The following is an 18,749-nucleotide window of genomic DNA, read 5'->3' as shown; positions in this document are numbered from 1 at the left end:
TCTGGAAGTCACTTCGGACAAAATCAACAAAGGCAAAAGTGTGTTTACACACAGGGAGCTTGGATCATGTCCTATTGTATACGTTTGATCACTCACTTCCTGTTTCATTATTCTCTCACCTCCACATGTCCGTGAAACTCAAGTGTATTTAGATTACAGGTGTGTATGTGCATCTCCAGAGAGGGAGGACCGCACAGAAGTCAAGACAACACACACACACAAAAATGGTCAATTGTTTATTTCAGTGATACTAGTAAGGCACTGCAAATGTAAGCCCTATGTTGCACTCCAAATGCAACAACTTGGCTCAACTCAAATTAACATTGGAAGAAGGGGTATGTTTAACTAGTGCTACACGGTAAGACAACAATGTCCTTTTATTCATTTTCATACTTCATTTTCTTTCTTTACAGATTTCCAATAACAACTGTAACTTTGAACATCTTTATAGCATATTTGATATTACTCTCCATAAATGAAGCGCCAATGGTCTGACCACACATGTAACAATTTTATCCTGTAACAACTTTATCCTGTAACAACTTGGTTATTAAGGCCTAACTGTACCTAAGGCACACAGTAATCTCTGATCATATCAGAAATTAAATGGTCATTCAGAGTGTGAGTGATGGTGAAATGAATATACATGTAGAGTGACACAGAGGAGATACAGAGGGACAAGGAATAAATAAAAGCAGTAACTCAACATAATAATAAATTCATATTTCAACAATGAAGCAAACACAACAAAACAGTGCAAACGCATATTCAGTCATAATATCTTCATCTAACCTGAACAGGGGGAAAGTGAACTCAATGTGTGTAATGAACAAGAGAGAGTGAAAGACTTTAATGTGTTTTAGAAAAGGTTTGATACTGATGATGGCAGAGAAAATATTCTGTGATCCTAATAAAGATAGTAAGTGTATGTGTGTGTGTGTGTGTGTGGGGGGGGGGGGGGGGGGGGGAGGGGGGGGATTAGTATGTGTGGGGTGGTGGGTTTTTTTTTTGGCTGTGTGGATGTTAAGTTAGCTTTTTATTTATATTTACATGTCTCTGTGGTATTGGTGTTGGTGTAATCTCACTCTCTCGATTGCCACAAAACTATACTGTGCGTGTGTGTGTGTGTGTGTGTGTGTGTGTGTCCAGTTTGGGCAGTTGAGGAGATATAAGATGGCTCTATTTGAGCAGCAGGCAGCTGTTATTGAGACAACATTTCTTCTTGACTTCATTGCATTATGGAAATCATACTGATTCACTCATGAAGACTCGTGAGAGCTATATAGGACAAGACAGATACAACTTCATATAGACAGGATCAACATCACAATCAATATGAAAACAGTTTTCTGTGGACCTATCTTGATGCTGCTGTTGCCAGGGTCTATCTTGGGCTTAGTTGTCGGTTGCACTGCTTAGGAAAAATACAAAACAATGTTAGCATATCTCTGTATTTGGACAAAGTCACTACACTGTAGTGTAACAGTATGTAAGTTATACACTGTGACTGATAGTTTATTAATGGATGAATAATCTGAGTGAAGACATAACCACATAATTGTGTGTGTGAGGGGTGTAGTGGTGCACATATTCCTACTGAACTGTTTAGGTACAGGACGTAAAGTTCAATTAGCTTGGGAAATCCACACCCTAATCTTATAGATTAAGGGTCTGGCTACGAATAATGATGACTGAATAATGATGACTTCGACACAACACTACGACCAACGATTACTGACTTTGAACGTTGCAGCACTGTCGTCATCAGTTTAGCTCGCCTCTGGCCCGCCTATATCAGATACTGTACACCAATGGGACTGGTTTCCCCCGAAGCAAGGGGCAAAAGTAACATTTACTTGATGAATAGATAAATGTCACCGAAAATTATTATGGTAAGATTATGAGATCATTAAGCTTTAGGCTATGGTGTTGGTGGGTTGCTGGCTAATGACATAATTAACTACGAAGCTAGTTACAAGTCTATTGTACAGTGGACCCCATTTAGAAGTGGCCATTTCACTCGCGCTTTCTTTGATTCATGCAGCTGCATGAAATGTATTGCAACTTATCGCCACAAGGTGGCAGTACAGTCGGCTGTAGTATTGCGGCAGTGTGATTGATAAAGTAACTACTGTAAGCTACAGAACGATAAAGATCACCTCGTTTAAATCATACAGTACACTAGGCTCAATCAGAACTCACTTTTGTTTTTATCAAGCTGGGGCCAAAGATGATGGCCTTTGGCGAACAGTTTAGTCCTACTCAAAATGAGTAAGCTAAAAACAAATTTGCCAAAATTCCGCATTTTTTCCCCCTTGGCGGACATTCGTTTCATCTGCAGAAAGTGAACATTCTGAACGGTTTCAGCACAAATATCTGTTCAAATTAAGTTTTAGATGGAAAGGTTGTGCTTTATTTTCATCATCTTTGTTCAGTGAACACATACAACCGCCAGTCTGTTAACCAAGAAACATTTTGTGAATGTGACGCTCAGTCCTATGAGGTATAACCACCTGTTATTAATGCAAAGAAGGTCTATAGGCAGCTCAGTGGTTAGCGTCTCGGAACTGTACGAGGTTCAATTCCCAGATGAGGCGTTTTGGCTATATAGCTTAGTGCACCCGTTTACAGTGCTATATAGGATGAACGTAACATTACAGTATATGTTATCTTCTAAGATGGAGAAAAAAAGCAAATAATAAATGGTAATAAAGCATATTTATCCTAGGCCTATTTGTGTAATTCTTTGCACAGCACTGTCTAAGCATTCAGTGAAAAGAGTAGGTCAGTATTTTCAACCTTTTTTGAGCCACAGTAAATTTTTTACATTAAAACAATTCCTACTACGGCACAGCACCAGCCAAAAATATAACAAAAACGGAGTAGATGAGGGAAACTAAGATCTACTGGATCTTAATGCCAGTTCTGCTGCTGGTCCAGATTGAACAGAAAAGTTGCTGAGAAAAGTGTCTTTATGATGACGTTCGGTTTCACTTGCGCAGACGCGCACACACATTGAATGAGCGCTCGCATTACTACCCCAATTGCAGGCTACGCCTCGTTATTTGACCACACACTATTAAGAAATATTTCCTAATTGGGAACGTTTAGTTTCCTTTTCTTTCGGCCACCGGTTGGACAATAATCAACCATCCATTTGTGCCGTAGTATAGCCTAATTTATCAGACATGTGACAGAAGGGCAGCCTGTAACACTTCGCTGCTCCGTGGACTAGCAATCTCATCGGAGAGGAGGCCCTAACGCTGTAGATAATATACAGAGAAAGGCTAGCTTATTCCCAGGCAACGGAGCACAGTTGCATGTCCAGCATCATGGGTCTTGAGAATATAGGCTATCGAATGTAGATGGCTAAAAGCTCATGCTTTGTCTGGTATAGACTAGAAGCATGTTTCAAAGATTCAGCCTAATGTAAGCATCTAAAAAATGTCGGGTGCACCCAAATAATGTGCTGTTGCGTCTAACTTAAAAACTGTTTCATATGGGAGCCATTAAGTGTTGGTACGCACAATGCATACAGCCTTACACCTACAGGCTCAATCAGACTACTCCACGAGAGAAACATGCTACATCTTTCAACATGACTGTGCACCAGTGCACAAAGAAAGGTCCATAAAGACATGGATCTCAGAGTCTGGTGTGGATGAACTTGACTGGCCTGCACAGAGTGCTGACCTTAACCCGATAGAACACCTAAATTGGGATGAATTAGAGCGGAAACTGAGAGCCAGTCACCTCGCCCAACATCAGTGTGACCTCACAAATGCACTTCTAGAAGAATGGACAAAAAATCCCATAAACACACTCCTAAACCTTATGGAAAGCCTTCCCAGCAAAGTCGAAGCTGTTATAGCTGCAAAGGGTGGACCAACGTCATAATAAACCCTATGGATTAAGAATAGGATGTCACTTAAGTCATTAGGGGGGTCAAGGCAAGTGACCCAATACTTTTGGCAATATAGTGTATTAAGTAGTGGACCATATGTCAGATTAGTCCATTAACATGAAAAACATATGACCCTTTTCACAATACTAGTCCAACTGCACATAAAAAATATTGTCAGAGAATTTTAGGGTAGCAGTTACCTACCAGGCTTACTGTACCGAAAATGAATTGAACCAAGGTACACACTAAACCTTGACTTTTGAGTAACGTAGTGTGTGTATGCAGCCAAATGTGTGTGGTTAAGATTTTACTGTAATGTATGAGTAATATAAATATTGCAGTATTTTCTAAGAACACATTATTCACATCAAAACAGGATTAACAACAAACCTTTGACAGTCAGCAGTACATCTTTTGAAAACTCAGGAAGAACATAGCATGTGTATCTCCCACCGTCACCCAAACTCAGATTTGTCAACTTGAGAGAGAAGTTGCCATTCTGGGGAGCTGAGAGAGTTGCTCTGTCTTTGAACTGTTCATCTTGGCCAGACGTGACCGGTTTCCCCTCAATAAACTTGTATACATTCTTGCTACCTTCAAACTCCCACACAAATGTATCACCACCGTGTGAACATGGCAGAACAACGTCACCTCCCACATATCCCTCAAAAGACACATCCAGGGTGACTACAAAAGATAAGAACAGACCAGAGTCAGCATTTCACCACTGAATAAACACACAAAACAATGCCAAAGGGCAGATTATGTGTACATGTCTACTCACCTTGTTCAATCAGGAACAACAGGAGTACTATGAAAAGGAGTCTGTTAAACAAAAAGAAAGAAAACAAACTTCAATGTCAAATTGGTCACATAGTAAAAGCATGCTGAAGATGTGGTTGAGCAACTTGTAGTTTCACTTCTACAGAACTTGTTGCACCACAAGCCCTGGGGCCTTCTTTTCCAGCATTCATAACGTGACATGCTGCAGTTATAACGTGACGTGACCTGCTGCACATAGCAGACTTGAGGGAGCACCTTTGACCTACTGCAAGAGAGATACACACCTGAGCTTATCAAACCCTGTGATAACGGTTCATAACAACTCGGATTGCATCTAGCATAGGCCTACTGTACATTCCTCTCTTTAACTAATCACGGGCTTGCTGCTCACACTCATACTGTAAATCAGCTGTTATCGGTGGTGTGCCGTGGGGCAAAGTGACGTGTTCATAAGAATGAACACCCATGTTACAGCCTATAATCATGTATGTGACATAACATTACTTTATAATCAGTAACCGAGCCTGGGTGGTTTTCGTTTGACCTTTGGTGTGTTTTAGCCCCAAAAAGGCAGAGAAACCCTGCCGTACACTAGGCCATCATTCTCTTTATAATCAGTAACCAAGTCAATGTGTCTGGTAGGTTTTTAGGCTGATCAAACATGGACCACGACGTTAGCCGCCAAATACTCAAGTCTGCTACTTTATGAATAGGCTAATGCTACAGTAATATGCCTATGTAACGGACTTTTAGAAATGTTCAATCTCAACATATTTTGTCAAATAAAAAGTACACAAACAACTAAATGAGATAACAGGCTGGCCATCAAAACAGCTAGCTAGCTAGCTACCACTTACGCCCATTACTTCCGCCATAGGGCGGCTAGAGGACTCTCTCATTAAACTATTCCAATTAGATGTACACAGTTTAATTTTTAAACCGCCAAAAACATTACCTCACATCCATACGCATAATTGTGGGAAAATGTGGGATGAATTGTAATTGTTTAAGGCTACTGATGAGCAGTGCCGCCTGGTGACGTAGCTTTAGTTAGTGCGTACGTAGCTACGGAGGCCGCATAGAGGACCAGGCGGGGCGCTACCCTACTGTCTGTGGTGCTACCCAAACTCTGCCAGTTTGAAGGGTAGCCTACACCTAAAAACTCAAAATACCAATAGCTAACAATAGCAATTCAGGACCTTTTAAAAAAAAATTGGCCTAAAACAAGGAGGGGGTCCTAACTCCCCCTCAGCTGTTTCAAAATGTGTAGATGGATAGATAGATAGATAGATAGATAGATAGATACTTTATTGAAATTCAAGGTCCCAGCAGCTTAAGACACCACACACAACATACAATACAATGTAAACAGGAAAATACAAAGCAAATCAACAAATCAAATCAACATGACTAAAGGAGCAGTAAAATGCTATGGATAAGGTGTGCATGAATGTACTGAGGATTGGTACTGTGATCCAGTATGAGGTGTGTGTCAAGTTGGTTGTGCAAATAAGTCCAACAGTGCAACAGTGCAAGATTAAATTCTAGTGACCAGCAATAAATATGTAGGCCTACAGTACAAAATGTAAGCATAGTAAATCAAAAACTCCACAGTGCAACAGTGCAATATTACATTCTAGTGACCAGCAATACATATGTACAGTACAAAATGTAAGCATTGATAACAATAACAGTACTAGTATAAATATATGGACAATTAAAATAGACCTAACATAGTAATAATACAAGAGTTATAGCAGCAGTGCAAGCATAGTTAGATATGGGTGCAGACATTAGTCATTGGTCAAATATATGGACAAAAAGAGGGTAGACATGTTAGCCATGCCATGTAAGTGTATAAGAGGGTGGAGGTGCAGATATATATGCATAGAGGTCCAACTCTCCTTTTCCCTTCAGTGAAGCATTGTACAGTTGTATGGCCCTGGGTACAAATGACTTCCTTAGTCTGTCTGTTGTGCATGTCATGGAGCGTAGTCTCCAGCTGATCAAGCTCTTCTGCTGTATGATAGTGCTGTAGAGTGGATGACAGTCATTGTCCAGGATGCTGTGTAGCTTGTTCAGGGTCCTTTTGTCTGATACTGAAGTGATGCACTCCAGATCAGCTCCCACAACAGAGCCAGCCTTCCTTACCAGCCTGTCTAGTTGCCCAGGCTCCTGTATTCCTCCTCCTGCCCATCCCTGATACATCCCACAATTGCAGTGTCATCTGAAAACTTCTGCATGTGGCATGACTCCGTGTTGTAGCAGAAGTCAGACGTGTACAGGGTGAACAGGACTGGAGAGAGCACCTGCTGCTGATTACAGTGTTGGAGAGGCAGTCCTTCAGTCTGACAAACTGTGGCCGCTCAGTCAGGTAGTCTGCAATCCAGGATAGGTGAGCATCCACACCCATTTGCAGGAGCTGTCACTCAGTCTGGGGGGTTGGATGGTGTTAAAAGCACTAGAGAAGTCAAAGAACATGATTCTCACAGCACTTTTCCCCTTGTCCAGGTGAGAGTGTGTCCTGTGTAGGAGGTATGAGATGGCATCGTCGACGCCCACTTTCTCCTGGTATGCAAACTGTAACGGATCTAGTGCATGGCGCACCTGTGGCCTAAGTATCCCCAGAACCAGTCTCTCCAGGGTCTTCATCAGGTGTGATGTGAGAGCGACTGGCCTGAAGTCATTCAGCTCACGTGGATGTGGTTTCTTGGGGACGGGGATGAGACATGATGTCTTCCACAGTGTTGGGACTCTCCCGAGACGTAGACTTTGGTTGAAAATATGCTCCAGTGGCTCTCCCAGTTCAGCAGCACAGGCCTTGAGCAGTCTTGGACACAGTCCGTCAGGCCCGGCTGCTTTCCTGGGATGGAGTTTCTTCAGCTGTCCTCTAACTTGATCTGCCGTTATGATGAGGGGGGAGGGGAGGGGAGGTGGTGCGGTGTAACCATGGTCTTGGTCAGGCCGGTGATGGTTTTCATTCCATCCCAGACCTCCTTCATGTTGTTCTCCTGCAGCTTCTGTTCCACCTTCTTCCTGTAATCCTCCTTGGCCTCTTTCAGCCTGACTTTCAGTTCCCCCTGCACTTGCCTCAGCTCTGCCTGGTTCCCCTCTTTGAAAGCCATCTTTTTCCTATTTCGAAGGGCCTTGACATTGCTGGTTATCCAAGGCTTGTTGTTTGGAAAGCAGCGCACAGTTCTTGTGGGAACAACAACATCCATACAGAAGTTCAGGTAGACAGTCATGCAATGTGTGGCCTCCTCCAAATCACCATTCTGTAGTACATTCCAGTCAGTGGACTCAAAACAGTCTCTCAAAGCCTCATCTGCTCCTGATGTCCACTTCCTGAAAGTGCGTGTGTCACATGGAAGCCTCTGCACTTTTGGTATGTACATTGGTTGCAGGTGAACAAGGTTGTGATCTGATTTTCCGAGTGGGGGTAGGGGGGTGGCTGTGTAGGCTATTTTGGCTTTTTGAGTTTTTAGTCTGTGACTTAGTATCACCCCCACCCGGTCCTCTCATGGACACACTCTTAAGGAAAACTACTTTCTAAACGTCATAGAATTTGCATTGCAAATAGCCACCACTGGCGCAAAACAAATGTGATTGCATGGTGGACACACAGCCTATACCTCTCTGAAAAAGAAAAAACACAGAGGATATAAAAATGGCCTAGGCTATTCGAATAGGCCCATGGCTGCATGGCTCCTGAAGGCACAGTTGGCCTACATGCCTGGCATTGAATCAAGTTTTATTCTGGTTTAAATAGGCCTAATAGGCTAGATTCTCAAAGCATGACGTCGTCACCTGGGTAAACAGGAAATGGTTAATAACACCGGCCGATGCCTAGCCTCAAGCATAGGCTACATACTGCACAAGTAGGCCTAACTCTTACTCTGAGCATATATATTTTTAAACATTTAGAGGGTAGGGACACACATGTTCGCCTCTTATTTATTGATTTTATGTCGGCTTTTAACTCCATTCAGCCACATGTCCTAGTAGAAAGGCTTGTGGAACAATTCAACTTAAGTAACAACCTTGTAGGATGGATTCTTCATTTTTTAACAAACCGAACACAGAGAGTGAGAGTCAATGGCACCTTTTCTGACCAGACCTGCAGTTCCACAGGGTCCCCGCAGGGCTGTGTCCTGTCTCCTCTCTTTTTCATTTTATACACAAATATGTGCCGCAGCAACAGAGATGATAGGCACATTCTCAAATATACTGATGACACCGTGATTGTCAGCCTATTAAAGGGGAAAGAGGCTAGTCATGGTCCAATTGTTGCTGAATTCACAGACTGGTGTGACAAGTCATACCTGCAGCTGAATGTCACAAAAACTAAAGACATGACAATAGACTTCAGGAAACACCACCAGGTCCAGATGCCTACAGACATAAAAGGTCAGACAGTGGAGATGGTAGACAAATACAAATACCTGGGCACTATCATAGACAACAAGCTCACATTTGAGGCTAACTGTGAAGCTGTTTTTAAAAAGGCCAATCAACGTCTGTACTGTCTTAGGAAACTGTCCTACCTACACATAGACCGAACCCTGCTGACCCTTTTTTACCGTGCTTTTATTGAATCAATCATATCCTTCTGTCTGGCATGTTGGTTTAGCAACTTGTCTCTTAAAAGCAAAAACTCCCTTAGCCAAATAGTTAGGTGGTCTAGCAGGCTAATTGGTGAGCCACAACTTAGCCCTGATACCCTCTACACCAGGCAGTTGCTGAGGATAGCAGGCTCCATCCTGGATCACAGTTCCCATCCGCTACATACAGAATTTCAGCTCCTCCCATCCGGCCTTAGATTTAAACTGCCCGCCTGCAAAACCAAACGATTTAGAGGGAGTTTTATCCCCTCTGCAATCAGGGAAGTTAACAAAACCGACCTGAAACTAAGGCCATAAGTTTTTACCAATGAGATGCACTGGCGCACTTTATACGTCTTCTTCCAAGTGGTTACTATTAGTCCTGTCTGTGGTGTCATAATGTCTGTGTTCTTAATTGCCTGTCCTGTGGTTTGATGTGTTTTAATGTCTATTATGTTGTATGTTCCTTAATGTGCCAACTCACTTGTCTGCACACCAAATCTACCTCCGGGTATAAATAAAGTTATCTAATCTAATCTAATCTAATCTATATGCACAGGTAGGCTGCACATTTCTTTTTGCCATTCATGCGTCTGTCTTCACAGAAAATGACACTCTTGGTGCACATCCCTGCTGAAAAAAACAGCCTGACCAGCTAAAGGTGGTTTGCTGGTTGACCAGCTTGTTAACCAGCTTATTTGACCACCCTATGATGGTTAACCAGCAAGACCAGCAAAACTCTCGCGAAAACACACCTTCAGCTGGTTTAACCAGCTTATGATGGTAATTCAGCTGGTTTTGATTGTCGTACCACCTCAAGCTGGTCATTTTAGTTGGTGTTGCTGGTCTACATTGCTGGTTTTTACTGGCCACGCCAGCTTATGTTGGTCATTCTAGAAAACCAGCTTGACCATCTTTGTCAAGCTTGACAGGCTGGTCACCAGCATGACCATCTTAAACCAGCTGTATCCCAAACGAGAGGCTGGTCACACCAGCACGACCAGCTTCCTCAGATGGTCACGCCAGCATGTCTAGCTGGTGGCCTAACCAGCTACACCAGCAAAGACCAGCAATAGCTGGAAGAAAACCAGCAAAGACCAACTAAAACCAGCTAAAACCAGCTACCAGCATAAGCTGGTTTCTTGCTGTTTTTTTCAGCAGGGATATTTTTAAATGAGATATAAACCATTATTTTCCTGGGGGTGCTACGAATGTGCTATGGCCAATCCAGGGGGAGCTGTAGCACCCCCCAGTTGGTGTCGCGTGTGTGTGTGTATGTGTGTGTGTGGAGTTGTGGGGAACGTTGAGTTGTGGGAAACTCCGGGTTTCCAATTGCAGTAAGACACCTAACTCAAAACTTTGGGCCTGTTATCTTGTATTAAGTTGCCAAGTAGATTATGTCACCATTTTTTCCACATATACAGTACCCTCATAGTTGGTGTTGCTGGTCTACATTGCTGTTTTTTACTGGCCACGCCAGCTTATGTTAGTCCTTCTAGAAAACCAGCTTGACCATCTTTGTCAAGCTTGACAGGCTGGTCACCAGCATGACCATCTTAAACCAGCTGTATCCCAAACGACAGGCTATTCACACCAGCACGACCAGCTTCCTCAGATGGTCATGCCAGCATGTCTAGCTAGTGGCCTAACCAGCTACACCAGCAAAGACCAACAATAGCTGGAAGAAAACCAGCTAAAACCAGCTAAAACCAGCTACCAGCGTAAGCTGGTTTCTTGCTGGGTTTTTTTCAGCAGGGATATCTTAAGTGCTCTCTCTCTCTCTCTCTCTCTCTCTCTCTCTCTCTCTCTCTCTCTCTCTCTCTATCTCTCTCTATCTCTCTCTCTGTTATTATATTTGGGCGGTTGAGGAAATGTAATGTGCAGCTGTTAGTGACACAACAATTCTTCTTTGCTGCATTGCATTATGGAAATAATTTACCATTCACTTGTGAAGATAAGTTAGATAGCACAAGACAGATAAAACTTCACACACACAGGATCGTAATCAACATTACAATCAATAAGAAAAGAGATTTCTGTGGACCTACAGTATCATGATGCTGCTGCTGTTGCCAGGGTCTATCTTGGGCTTAGGTGACTCTGCTTCTGAAAAAGATAAAACATGTTAGCATATCTCAAAAGGACATTGTGTAATGCAGGATCTTAATGAGAGTTCTGAGTGAACACATAAACAGCCAAATGATTGCTTGTGTTAGAGGTGTAATGGTGCACATATTCCTACTGAACCGTTTATGAAGAGGACGTTCAATACAGATGTGTACCGAATATACCAAATGGAGTCTTTAACAGTAATCAATAGTAATCAACGGTAAGTTTTCTTTGCTTGCAGACCATGTTTCAAATTTGAGCATCCACACAAACATATTAAGTAGTGAACCAGTGGATGTCAGTTTAGTCATTAACGTCAAAAAACATTTGACCCCTTTTCAAAATACTATTTCCATTGCGCATTAAAAATATTGTCAGTGAATTTTAGGGTAGCAGTACCTACAGGCTTACTGTGCCGAAAATGAATTAAACCAAGGTACACACAAAACTGTAACTTTTGTTGAATGTGTGGAAAATATTTTACTGTCATATTTTTTATATAAATACAAATATTGCAGTGTTTTGCAAGAAAACATGACTCACATCCAAATATAAGATCAACAACAAACCTTTGACAGTTAGCCGTACATGTTGATTGTGAAACTCGTTTCGAACAGGAGGAACAGAGCATGTGTATTTCCCATTGTCAGCCTCACTCAGATTTGTCAACTTGAGAGAGAAGTCGCCTTTCTGAGGAGCTGAGAGGCTTGTCCTGTTTATGAACTGTTTGTCTTGGTCAAACAAGACGGGTTTCGCCTTCATAAACTTGTACACATTCTTGCTACCTTTAAAATGCCACAGAAATGTCATGTTTTGGTTGGGTAAAGTAACAGGGGCATCAGGGCCACCGTGTGAACATGGCAGAGCAGCGTCACCTCCCACATATCCCTCTACAGACTCTTCCAAGGTGACTACAAAAGATAAGAACAGACCAGAGTCAGCATTTCACCTGAACAGACACATAAAACAATGCAAAAGGGAAGATTATCCTTAGCTTTACTGAAATTAGTACAGGCTTACTCACCTGGCTCAACCAGGAGAAAGAGGAGACATATTAGATCGAGTCTGTTAAACAGAAGAAAAGAAAACTAGGTCGACACAAGGTACACACCAAACTGTAACTTTTGTTGAATGTGTGGAAAATATTTTACTGTCAAATATAAGATCAACTTCGCGTCGTGCCTAACAACGCCCCTTAGCTGTTCGATTATACAGTATAACCCACGGCCTCTCGGGGCTTATTGCTTAACTAACTGCCTATGGCAAGACGTTGCTGACATTAGGCGAGATGCACTAAAAATCTGTCCACGATGGTCAAGATGGGTGTGTTTTCGACTCGGCAGTCGGTATCACATGGCCTCAACTTATCGCGGGAGCAAGGCGTGGCAAGGCGGCTGCTGAGCAGCGGCGCAGCAGCCCTCTAAGTACTGTGGAGCGCTGCGGAGCCTAGAGCCTGCCTTCATGACGTCAGGTCTTTGCCCTAATTGGCTTTTACATCCCTGACGTATGTGTAGGTGTTTAGATGCCTCTTCATATCCACAAGGGTCCATGCGGGTCCGTGCCTCATGTTTCGTCACATGGTCAAGTCTAGACTACGGGAAGTAGAGAGTGTACAACTTCATAGCAGCGTTTGTATCCCCTCCCCTGCTGTCACCGGCAGCTCTCCCTGCTGCAAGAGGTCATTTGGAGTTGAACTTGAACGCGCCTATTTGCACCATGCACGTGTGTTGTGCTGTTGTTTACCAATAGGCGAGTTCGTGATGGCGCAACATCGAGCAGCGCTGTGCAGCACAATATGCACGTGGTTAAAAATCTGTCCATGATGGTCTAGATGGGCGTGTTTACGACTCTGCAGTCGATATATCACATGGACTTAACTTATTGCGGGAGCAAGGCGGCTGCTGCGCAGCAGCGCAGTATCTCTCCTGGTACTGCGGAGCCTAGACCAGCCTAGACCCTGCCTTCATGACGTCGGGACTTTGCCCTAATTGGCTTTTACATCTCTGACGTATGTGCTGGCGTTTAGATGCCTCTTCATATCCACACGGGCCTGTTTCGTCACATGGTCACGTCTAGACTACGGGAAGTAGAAAGTGTCCAACTTTATAGCAGCGTTTGTATCCCCGCCCCTGCTGTCACCGGCAGATCTCGCTACTGCAAGAAGTTGGGGTTGAACTTGAACGCGCCTATTGTAATTTCTGGATTTTTCTGTCTCTGCGGTAAACGTCACAACACTTTGAACTGTGGGTATATCCCTTAGGTGAAGTCTGCAGCGATGCAGACTCACAGAAAGGGTTCGGTAAGTGTGTAGCCTACTGAAATTGATTGAACAAACTGTTGAAATTCAACATTGGGACAGCCCTAAGCCCTTACCAATTTCGCAAGAACGTGTGCTACGTACATCACCAGATGGAACCACTCGGCATCCCCCCGGCCTGCTTATCAGCTACTGGGCTGCCTTCATACAGCGGCGCTCGACGAGCAGTGAGGGGTTAGGTGCCTTGCTCAAGGGCGCTTCAGCCGTGGACTGGTCGGAAATCGAATAAGCTTGAAGCCCTAACCAGTAGGCCACGGCTGCCCCTTATTTATTTGCGTGTGTCCTTTTTTTCAAAATAGGCTGAGGTTGAACATTTCTAAAAGTGCATAACATACTGTATGAACATTACTGTAACGTTAGCCTATTCATAAAGACAAGTATCAGGCCTGAGTACATTTGGCTAATGTGATGTTAGCTGGTGACTTGTGGCCCCATGTTTGATTAGCCTAACCTTAACCTAACACCACGACACACTGACTTGGTTACTGATTATAAAGTAAAGTTAATGTATAGCAATCTTTAGAGCTACAGTTGAATCAACCTAGGCTAAAACATACCAAAGGTCAAACCAAAACCACCAAGGCTTGTTTACTGATTATAAAGTAACGTTATGTCACACACATTATCATAGGCTTTAACATGGGTGTTCATTCTTATCTTATTAGACTGTGAACTGCTACTCTCGCAGTAGGTCAGAGGTTTTCCTCAAGTCTGCTATGTGCAGCATGTCATGTCAAGTTATAGTATAACTGCCGCATGTCACGTTATGAGTGCTGGAAAAGGAGGCCCCAGAGCGTGTGGTGCACCAAGTTTTAAAGAAGTGAGAGTAGAGCTACGAGTTGGTCTACATTTGTAGCATGCTTTACAATGTGACCTATTAGACACTGGAGTTAGTTTTCTTTCTTTTTGTTTAACAGACTCCATTTAATATGTCTCCTATTGTCCCTGTTTGGTGAGTAGGCCAGTACACATTTCAAAGCCTGTACAAATTCTCAAAGCTAGCTAATCAGAATCTACCCTTTTGTGTTGTTTTATGTGTCCGTTCGTTCAGTAGTAAAATATTGACTCTGTTCTGTTCTTTCTTTTTGAAGTCACCTTTGCAGACCTACAGGTAGAGGGAGATGTGGGAGGTGATGTTGTTCTGCCATGCTCACACAGTGGCCCTAATGTCAGTGTTAATTTAACCAAGCAGGCCATGACAATTCTGTGGGGTTTTCAAGACAGCAAGAATGTATCAGGTTTACTGATGGGAAACCTGTCTTGTCTAACCGTTCAAAAACAGGGCAACTCACTCAGCTCCCAGAAAGGCGACTTCTCTCTCACGTTGACAGATGTGACTGAGGCTGACAGTGGGAAATACACATGCTCTGTTCCTCCTGTTTTTCACAGATTTTCACATTCAACATTTATTGCTGTCAAAAGTTTGTTGCTAGTCTTATATTTGGATGTGAGACATGTTTTCTTGCAAAACACTGCTATAATTATATTTATCTCATAAAATACTACAGTAAAATCTTATCCACACACATTTGGTTGCATATACACACACACATTGGGTAAAGGTACAGAAAGATTATGGTTTTGTCTGCTACCCTAATTTACTGACAATATTTTTGATGTGCAATGGCAATAGTATTTTGAAAAAGGGTCAAATGTTTTTTGATGTTAATTGACTAAACAGACATATATGGTCCACTACCTAATGTGCGGTAAATTTTTCCAGCCAAAAAAATCCTATTACTGTTAAAGATTTGGTACATTCTGTACACATCTGTATTGAACGTCCTGTACCTAAACAGTTCAGTATAGGAATATGTGGACCTTTACAACACCCTAACACACACATTCATTTGGTTGTTTACATGTTAACTCAGATTTAATTTTATTTGTAAGTTACTCAAAATATGCCATACTTTTGTGCTACATTACTATTACTACAGAGTTACTTTGTCCAAAGACAGTGATATGCTAACATGTTTTATCTTTTTTAGAAGCAGTGAATCCGTCACCAAAGCCCAAAATATACCCTGGCAACAGCAGCATCACGATAAGTCCACTTAAAACTCTTTTCAGATTGATGTTGATTACGATCCTGGATATGAAGTTTTGCCTGTCCTGTCCTTACTTACAGTACACAAGTCAATCAGTATGATTTCTATAATGCAATGAAGAAAAAAATACTAACAGCTTCCTTCTGCTCGAATAGAGCCATCTTACATCTTACACACACAGCATTTTGGCAGGACCGGTTATCTGTAAATTCTGAAAATTGATATTGTGACTTTGAATATGTGTTTGCATTGTTTTGCTGTGTTTGTTTCATTGTTGGAATGTTATTTTCTTATTGTGTTGAGTTTGTTCTGTTGCATTGGCATTGATGCTTTTATGCTTTAATGCTTTTGTCCCTCTGTATCCCCCGTGTCCCTCCACGTGTCTATACATTTCACCACTCAGACTCTGAAGGATCATTTCATTTCTGACATAATCGGAGATTACTGGTACAGGTACTCCACAACAACAGCCATCTGATCTTTATGTACAATAGTGGAAAGGAAAAAAACCTTCATCATCCAGGATGTCTCCCACCCCCTCCACCAAAGCTTTGAACTATTACCATCAGGAAGAAGGTTCATCCCCAATGCAAAACATACAAAACTCATGCTACTGTCACATCACACACAACTCATACTGTCACATCACACACACTCTGCCTTTAATCAAAATAAAATGTTGTAACATGGCAACATATTAGACAATAAAGCTTTATGAATCTTGAATCTTTGTAAACTGTAATGAGTAAAGAATTTGAGAGAAAATGACGTTAAAATGACATTATTATCTTACCGTGTAGCTCTAGTTAAACATATCCCTTCCTCCTGTTTATTTTCTCTGACCAAACTGACCAAACTGGTGTTACTGGAAATATTCACAACAAACAGTGGCCTGTGTGGGTGAAGAACTATGTTAGTTTGAGTGTCAGCTCTGATGTTGTTTCATTCAGGATAACTTTTGTGAAGTTTAAGTTTTTGCACTTGGTGTATTGAGATTAAAGTATTTATAGCTTATGTAGCTCACATTTGCAGTGCCTTATACTATCACCACTGAAATAAACAATTGAAGTAAAACTTATTGAGTCATTCCTTGCTTTTATGTGTGTGTGAGTATTTAATGTATATATATATAATACAGTACAGTACAGTATCCCTGTCCCGTCTTCCCCCTAGTTCTGAAGATTCACACACAAATCACGCAGGGTGATCATGAGGCACAACTTGATCACGATCAGACCTTATGTAACCTGTGGGTAAGCATTGACTTCCTGAGTTGCTCTGATGTCTGAGAACACACTAAATGCAGACCAAGAGACGTGAGGAGGAAACCACAGACAGACAAGTCTGCTTGGAGGCGTAAGACCGCTGAGTGAGTTCAGCTGAAGTTGACCATTTCAGACTAAATATAAGAAACACATGAGGCTGCATGAAGTTTCAATCTAATTTGAGCTGCTGGAAAATATCACAAAATACCAGAAACAGTTCCACTTAGACTTCCTCGTGACTGTCCTGTTCTGACTTGTTACATTGTCACAAAGGTATTGGCTGCAAGGTTGTTTGACTTGCTCTAGTTTGGAATTTTTTAAAGTTGGATGTAATTCGTTCCGAAAATAAGGTGATCAGTGCATTCAGCTGTGTCAATGTATTGTAGTTACTGGAAACTGAGAGACTGACATACACTCACCCAGCTTTAACATATTGTAACTGCTTTGTGTTGTGGTTGCTAGACAATGACATTCAAGGTCAAGGAAAAACCCTGAACAATTGCAGCATGAAGGTTTGGCCGATAAACACATATCCAAGAAGTGTCAGACAGAACTACGTAGAAAACTAAAAAAAAAAAACCATCGACGATTCCAAATATGTAATGACTATCTTAGTCCCCTCAAACACACCACCTCAGTCCCTCACTGATCCTTAAAGATATTCACATGTTTCACCTCACTAGAATAGAATAGAATATATACTTTTTTGATCCCGTGAGGGAAATTCAGTTCTCTGCATTTAACCCAATTTAACCGAATAAGTGAACACACAGCACACAGTGAGGTGAATCACACAACGCAGAGCAGTGAGCTGCCTGCCCAACCAGCGGCGCTCGGGGAGCAGTGAGGGGTTAGGTGCCTTGCTCAAGGGCACTTCAGCTGTGGTGGACTGGTCGGGGATCGAACCGGCAACCCTCCGGTTACAAGTCCGATGCGCTAACCAGTACACCACGGCTGCCCCACTACTGATGATAAGTGAAGTCACAACCAGGATTAGCAGTTATGCTCATGTCAGTGTCAGCAGGACATGGAACATTGTAGTCTATCTAGTGAAGGGTTGTGATAACTGTGGCTATGTGCCACATGAGCCTGATGTCATGTGATCTTGTTCATGTGTTGGAGAAGATGATACTGTAATACTAAAACTGAGCACCAAAGACCATAGTGTCAGCTAGCCTGGCTAGCGCTACCACTTCTCAATGAGAGGTGGTCTGGCAAACAAAAGTACATTTTCTCATATTTGAAAAAATGCCAAGATCCGTTCATTGGGCGCCACGGATGTTTATCAAATGTGTCTGTGCATAGCTCATCATCGTCTTGCTTTCCCTCCTGTTCTGTGATTGGTCCTATCTGAGGCAAAAATTAGGGCGGTAGTTTCCAGACTGCCTTAGCAACGTGAATCAAATCGTGCGCAAAGCAGTATGGCAACACCCAGGCTAGGTGTCAGCAGTAAGATTCAATCTTCCTCAAGTAGCTTGCAAAATAATGAATGAATGGAGGTAGCAACACTTGCAGTGCACCTGTTCATGTGGGATATAGTGCCACCTGGTGGTTTGAAGATTGAGAACTAACCATAAGCATGACTTATGACATTTTCTCTAGAGTCAAGAGCTGGTTATGAGGAAAGCACCCCCGCCCCTCCCCCCCTCCCATGTGTCCCTGAGCCTGCATCAGATACAGATCTACAGGACAGTGAATTACAGGAAGCTAGATGAGGCA

The 18,749-nt window shown here is 42.4% G+C and overlaps 1 protein-coding gene across 1 annotated transcript; it reads right to left on the bottom strand.

The window, feature by feature from the left end:
* Window positions 1-233: 233 nt before the first annotated feature.
* LOC134071333 (uncharacterized) lies at window positions 234-16,650 on the bottom strand. Its single transcript, XM_062528010.1, has 7 exons — window positions 16,559-16,650; window positions 12,422-12,462; window positions 11,967-12,308; window positions 11,337-11,394; window positions 4,689-4,729; window positions 4,295-4,591; window positions 234-1,411 (listed from the first exon to the last, which is right to left on the bottom strand). Exons 3-7 carry the CDS (start codon window positions 12,205-12,207, stop codon window positions 1,305-1,307), a joined length of 744 nt encoding a protein of 247 aa, XP_062383994.1. The 5' UTR covers window positions 12,208-12,308; window positions 12,422-12,462; window positions 16,559-16,650; the 3' UTR covers window positions 234-1,304.
* Between the last annotated feature and the right edge of the window lie 2,099 nt (window positions 16,651-18,749).

Source organism: Sardina pilchardus, chromosome 23 (genome assembly GCF_963854185.1).
Source record: "Sardina pilchardus chromosome 23, fSarPil1.1, whole genome shotgun sequence".
Taxonomy (NCBI): Eukaryota; Metazoa; Chordata; class Actinopteri; order Clupeiformes; family Clupeidae; genus Sardina; species Sardina pilchardus.
Note: the sequence above shows the minus strand (reverse complement) of the source record. Positions and strands in the feature narration are given on the sequence as shown.